The 6,548-nt window shown below is 54.6% G+C and overlaps 1 protein-coding gene across 1 annotated transcript in view; it reads left to right on the top strand.

Moving 5' to 3' along the window:
- The window catches only part of PRRT4 (proline rich transmembrane protein 4), an 8,511-nt gene extending 7,309 nt beyond the window's left edge, over positions 1 to 1,202 (top strand). The window contains exon 5 of the mRNA XM_004382698.1: positions 8 to 1,202. Within this exon, the coding sequence (XP_004382755.1) occupies positions 8 to 1,202 (1,195 nt within the window). The remainder of the gene's footprint in view (positions 1 to 7) is intronic.
- Positions 1,203 to 6,548: the final 5,346 nt, after the last annotated feature.

Below are 6,548 nucleotides of genomic sequence, written 5' to 3'. Positions count from 1 at the left end.
CCGCAAGAGGGAATCCTGGGCACAGGCTCCGCCTGCTGGCGCTTTCCTGCTGGCGGGGCCGGCGGCGGCGGGCTGGGGCGCCCCTCGGGGGATCTGGCTTCAAGGGCGCCACCCCGCTCCGGCAGGCGCGTAGTCCTTTCGCCCCGCGGGAATCGTGGCGGCGCGCGGCGCGCACGGCGCCGGTGGCGGGCACCTTCGGGCTGCTGAGTGGAGCCCTGCAGGGCTATGAGGTGCTGCACGCCCTGGGCTACGGCGGCCAGCCAGGCCTAGAAGGGCCCTGGCCCTGGTGGGCCTTCCAGCTGGGCTTGCGTCTGGGCGAGGTGGGCGTTGCGCTACCCTTGGCGTTACTGGGCCTCTACCCCGCGCTTTGCAGCCCCCGCGTGCCTCCTCGCTGCTGGGCCAAGCTCTTCCGCCTGTCCCCAGGTCACGCGGCTCCGCTGCTGCCCGGTAGCTGGAGCACCGGGCTCCCGGACAAGGAGCCCCCGGGCAGCGCCATCGTGCGCGGCGAGGCGGAGCTGCTGCAGCTCTGCGCTCTGGCTAGCCCGGGCCCCGACCTCCTCCTCCAGGGAGGCGGCTGCCGAGGCTTCCAGGGCGCGGCGGCCCACCCTGCCCCTTCGCCCGCCTCCTCCCCCTGCAGCGACTGCACCGTGGACTTCCAGCCGCCCTCCCCGATCAATCTGCGGCGTAGCATCGAGGAGGCGCTCTGCAGCGAGGCCCTGCTGGCGCCAGGCCTCTTCCAGGGCCCTGCCTTAGGGGAAGCCCTGCCTGGTCTCGGCCTCTACCGCACCGTCTCGCTCGGTGCCAAGACGGCGACCGCGCCCAGCGGGAGGCCCGAGGAGGCTCCTGGATCCCCCGCGTCCCCAGAGCCGCCCTCCCCTGGGGCCTGGCCCGCCGGCAGCAGTGCCTCCTCCGGCTCCCTGTACGGACTATCGCGGGACAGCTCGTCCATGCTGCTCTGCTCCAGCCCGGATAGGCCCCCGCGCTGTCCGCTGGTCTGCATCCTCAGCCCCCCGCGACCCTCGGCAAGCAGCCCTAGTCTCCCAGCCTCAGGGTCCTACCAGGCCCTGACCCCTCCCTCCCGCGACTCCCCGGAGCTTGTCCCTGAGCTGCAGGCTGAGGAGGCCTTGCTGCAGGAGCAATTCCTGGACGCCTGCCGACAGATTGATGAGCTGAGCGTCGGCAGCGACACCATAGACCTGTGAAGGCGCGGCCCCTCGCTGCTCGGCCATGCGCCCCCTTCTGGCGCTGCCCCACTCTAGACCTGCACACTGTAACCCCTCTCCGATCCCGCCTGACTCAGATACTTTCCCCGCCTCCTTCCTCATCCAGGGGCCCCTGGGTGGGAGGTGGAGGGGCGGGGGATCAGCAGCCAGGCTCTAGTGATTGGGGATTAGTGCCACCTTCCCTGGAGCCCTGGGCACGGATGCCCGAAGCTGCAATTCCGGGCTGACAGGGGTCCCACTGTCCTTGGCATTCACCAGCAATAAAGCTCCAAGGTGCTCCACTCCTGACCACTACTGCCCGCTCTGGTGCTGAGAGAGAGGGGCTGTCTTCAGAAGACCTTCCGACCTGCCTCAGTCCCCACGCCCACCTCCACCTGTGTAAGTGCGACTCCCTGTCCTCCAAGTGACCCCTCCCCACAGAGGGTCTCATAGCCCACCTAGAAGACATTACAGCAGTTGGGTGGGAGGGGAGAGCTTTCAGAGTTAATTTATCAATAAAATATTTTCAGAGGAGAAAGGTCTGACTTTCTTGGAAAGGCTTAGATGAGGTGACAGTGCCAGAGGTGGAAGAGAAGCTGCTTTTGGGTAGGTGGGTCCACCTCAGCAACCTTGGCTCCTGACGGGACAAAGGAGTCTTGTCCTGTGGCTGTGATTAGTGAGAGTCCTGGGAGCAGCCCTTGAAAGACCCTTCTGACTCCCTGGGAAGTGGCTTTTCATAGAGATGAAACACAGCCACTGAGAGGCGAGGTAGAAACTGCAGTCCATGGTGGAAATGTCTGAGTTCATGAGATCCTGGCTTCAGTTCCTGGTGGACAGCTGGCTAGGGCCTAACCAGTTGCTGTGGAGTTGACTCGGATGGATGACAACCCCATGTGTGTCAGAGTAGAACCGTACTCCACAGGGTTTCAATGGCTGGTTTTTGGAAGTAGATCTCCAGGCTTTTATTCTGAGGTGCCTCTGGGTGGATTGAAACCTCCAAACTTTCAAACCTTCAAGCTTTTGGTTAGCAGCCAAGTGCTTTAACTGTTTGCACCACTCCTTCCTAACTAGGGACTAGTTAGTCCTTAATCAAGATGTTGAGCTGGGATCCCCAGCAACCCCGCTGCCAGCTTCCCACAGTCTGGGATTCATAAAGAGAAAACTGCCTTCTTCACCACCAACAGGGTCACTTCAAGGTTGGGTTCACCCCTTCCTCCCCCGCAGCATTGTCTCCCATAGGCGCAGGTCTTCCCTGGAGAAAGCCTATCTTCCCCAGCCCCCAGCCCCAAAGCAGAACTTGCAGTGCAGAGACCCATGAACACATCAGCCACCAGGTGCTCTGTAACCCCTCTGCTGCCTGGAGCATTTGGCTCCGGGCTCTGGAGGGTGCATTTGTCCCTTGACTGAAACGCAGTAAGTTCGGTGTGGCACAAAAGCAGGGTGTGGGTGAGGGTTGAAAAGGAAAGCCTGGCAGTGCTTTTGCAGGTCTTCTGCACATCACAGGGAGCCCTGCAGGGCACACACACTAGGCCTGACATGAAAAGACAGGAGCCGGAGTGGATTTTCTTCTAACTCCGCCCATCAGCTTGTCAGGCTTTGGGAAGGGGGCTGGGGAGCCTAGGGAAGCAGGCTGGGAGTCCAGGAGGGGGTGGTGCCTGGGCCAGAGCTCATCCAGGCACCGGTGGAAGAATGAAGGCTCTGCTCTTCTTTGTGGAAGAAGCTCTGTCTCTGTTGAGAGGAGTGTCCAGGGCCTGGGGAATGGGGAGGAGAGTCAGTCACGTTTGGGGGAGAGCGACGGTCATATTGGGGAAGAGAAATGAGAAGAGGGCGCTGCAGGCACAGGCACGGCTGAGGGATGGAGCTGGAGTCTCCTTCATCACCTGGCTTGGCTTGCCTCAGAAATTCTTGCTACATCCTCACTCTGGGCTGAGGCCCAGCGAACTGCCAGCCTCCTAATTACGGGCATTTCTCACTGGTATAGTGGCCGTGGCTGGCTGCCTTGGCGCTGCTTTGTGTCATGGAAGGAGTGCTTGCTGCTCTGAGAAATCGCTCCTTTTCTTCCCCGCTTATCCTTCCTTCCATCTGCCTCTCATCCACCTCTCCTCACACTCAACTCCTCTCTGCCATGTTGTCCTCATCCTGATCCTTGCCAGCTGCTGTCTCTCATACACTCCCCAAAAGGGTCCTTGGGCTCACTCACACACCTCTTGACAAAGCAGTTCAAGCCCCACCCCCCTCTGAGCCAGTCTTTCTCTTTCTCTACCTGTCTGTCTCTCTCTCTCACACACACACTTTTTCTGTCTGAAAGCTCTGAATGGGGCTGGTTAGGGGTACGTGTTGGGGAGGGGGATTATAACTCCGTGTTCACCAGCCCCAACACTTCTTTCGCATTGAGCTCCCATTTCCCTCAACAAGAATTACCTCAACCCTTTGACTTCACGAAGAGGCCAAGACTTTGGTTAAACAATCCTTCCCTTTTGTCTCATGCCTCATCCCATACCCAAAGCAGGTTTCCCAGAAGGTGTCCGGGTAGATTCTAATGCACACGCCCGTCTGTTCCAATTCTTAGTACTGTGAGGGGACTGAGACACAGACTCACATTCCTTCATTCAATTTCTTAAAAAATATTTGAGTGCTTACAATGTGCTAGGTGCTGGGGACAGAGAGGCTGACACTAGCCCTGAATTTATGAAGTCGAAACAACTGATCACGTAAATAATTAATCACAATAGCACAAGTAATTAATTATGGCTGTGAGAAGCGCTAAGGACGAGAAGTATGTGATGTTCTGAGAAATCTTGGCTTGCAAAGGGATGGGGCCTGGGAGAGGCTGGCTGAGAACAGCCCTGGCTTTTCTTTCTTCCCCAGCTCCTGCACAGTGATGGATGAGGGGCGGCCGGCAGTTTATTTCCCCTGGAAGCCACGTTGCTGGTGTGGGCAGGGCACACTGGCTCCTGCTATTTAATAAAGAACACTGCGTGTGTCCTGGGTAGATGGATGAGCAAATATTCCTGATTGAAGAACCACGTGCCCTCCTGGAGATGAACGGATGGGAAGGGGTGGAGCCGAGGTTGAGGCTGGGAGACTGAGATGGAGAGGCAGGCCTGAACCGTGAGGAGGGTAGGAAGGGTCAGCTACACTGTGGTCCTCCCCAAGGAGCCAGAACACTGCATGGTGGGTGGCTGCTGCCCCCTAGTGGGCACAGGGACACAGTCTGGTTTTGTCCTCAAGGAAAGTTTGGGTCCAAAGAATTTAAAGCTTATCATTGTACGGGGAGGGGTGGCAAAGGGCTGTTGGAACAGCCTGCTCAGGGTTCTTTTCCCTGTCCACGCTGCCAGAACTGGGAAGTCCTCACTACAGCTAGGGCCCTGATGCTTGCAATTTAGCCTTTGGGGAGGGAATTTTGATTCCTGACAGGGAGGGAGGGAGTGAAGGGAGGAGAAAAAAGAAGGAGGAATGTGGAATCCCAAACCAACTTTATTCACATGACCCATTCCATTTCCTTTGTCTGTTGGCCTCTCTTTACCGCTGGATAGGATTAACCCAGTAGCCTTAAAAATCTGTTTTTTATTTCAATGCTTTCTCTGCTGAGCTATGCGTTTAAAAATAACTGGTCTTTTTTTTTTTTTTAAAGCATGTATTACTTACCTGGAGCTAGGGATTTATAAATCTGATGTTTAGCGCTCCCCGCTCCCCCCCCGTTATTATCAACTAGTCATCCAAACAAAAAAACCCAAACTTGCTGCCACTGTGTCTTACTCACAGTGACCCTATAGGACAGGGTAGAACTGCCCCATAGGATTTCCGAGGAGTGGCTAGTGGATTCAAACTGCCAGCCTTTTGGTTAGCAGCCCTAGCTCTTAACCACTGTGCCACTAGGGCCCCAACCAGTCATTCATCCATCTAAAATGTCTTGAAATTGGATGGGGTCTGGGGAGAAAGGGAAACTTATGGTAAGAGCTATGGCTGCTAACTGAAAGATCAGCAGTTTAAATCCACCAGCTGCTCCTTGGAAACCCTATGGGTCAGTTCTACTCTGTCCGAATGGGTCGCTACGAGTCAGAATCGACTCAGTGGCCAATGGGTTTGGTTTTGGGTTTTATGTGCTCAGGCAATTACCATTTAAAAGTAATTATTTTAGAAATGCGTTGGGTACTTTTATTAGCAGCTACACATTCTACGGGGTTCAGCAGTCTCCCATGCAGATCAGTTCCTGAGCCTGATGCAGTGGCAAACCATGAACACCCAGATCCCAGCCAGGGGGACCCCTTAGTCTTGCGTGTGTCTGATAAGCTCACCTGAGGGAAGCTCTTCCCTTGTTCCCCAAAGAATGTGGGTTCTAGGTCTATCTATGTGTGTAAGCTAGATGTTATGTTTGCTTTGGGTGTGTCAGATGTGAAATCCTAGTGTGCATGCTGTGATTTATTTGTAAGATCCTTTTGGTTAATACCTGTCTCCCTCACGAGACTGTATTCACCGTGATAACAGGGACCAGTTTTAGCTCACCAGTTTTCTCCCTCAGTGCCTGGCACATAGCAAGGGTAAATATTTACCGAAAGGATGATTATGTCTGATCTATGTCTATGTGTACTTTAGTGTCTGTAATTTTTCCCGTGAACTTTTATAGGCTGACTATGACAGATGTCTCATATTCTCTGAAAATAGGAGACTTGTCTGAATGATGTATGTGGTATACTTGTGTCTATGTCTGTATGTTCTGGCTGCTTTTTGTGCCCATAATCTGGGAATTGCTGTGAGTCTGAATCGACTCAACGGCAACAGGTTTGGTTTTTTTTTTAAATCTGGGAATCAGAGTTCCTAGGTGGTGCAAATGGTTAATGCACTCAGCTGCTAATTGAAAGGTTGGAGGTTCGAGTCCATCCAGAGGCACCTTGGAAGAAAGGCCTGGTGATCTGCTTCAGGAAAAAGCAGACATTGAGGTCCCTGGGAGGTGCAAATGGTTTGCAACGGACTACTAAATTAAGGGTTGGTGATTAGAACCCACCCAGTGGCGGAAGAAAGGCCTTGAGATCTGCTTCTGTAAAAGATTACAGCCAAGAAAACCCTATGAAGCATTCCCTTTGTAACACATGGGAATGCGTTTTGGTTTAATCTGGGAATCTGTGGAGACACTTCGGGAAATTTTTATTAATCGCCTGTTAATAAACTACTTTCCCTGCCCATCCTGGTGAACTGGTTCGTCTCTTGCAGGTTAAGTTTACGAACTAGCGATGTCAAATTTCCGCACCGAGACGGGGGCTATGCAGGGACTAACCAAGGGGCTCCACCGCCAGAGCGGCTTTATCTTTTTTATTCCGGAACGTTTCTTCCACATCCCACTACGCT

This window comes from Trichechus manatus, unplaced genomic scaffold, assembly GCF_000243295.1.
Source record: "Trichechus manatus latirostris isolate Lorelei unplaced genomic scaffold, TriManLat1.0 scaffold00097, whole genome shotgun sequence".
In the NCBI taxonomy this organism is placed as follows: domain Eukaryota; kingdom Metazoa; phylum Chordata; class Mammalia; order Sirenia; family Trichechidae; genus Trichechus; species Trichechus manatus.
The sequence above is the reverse complement of the archived record's forward strand: the minus strand, read 5'-3'. Positions and strand labels throughout refer to the sequence as shown.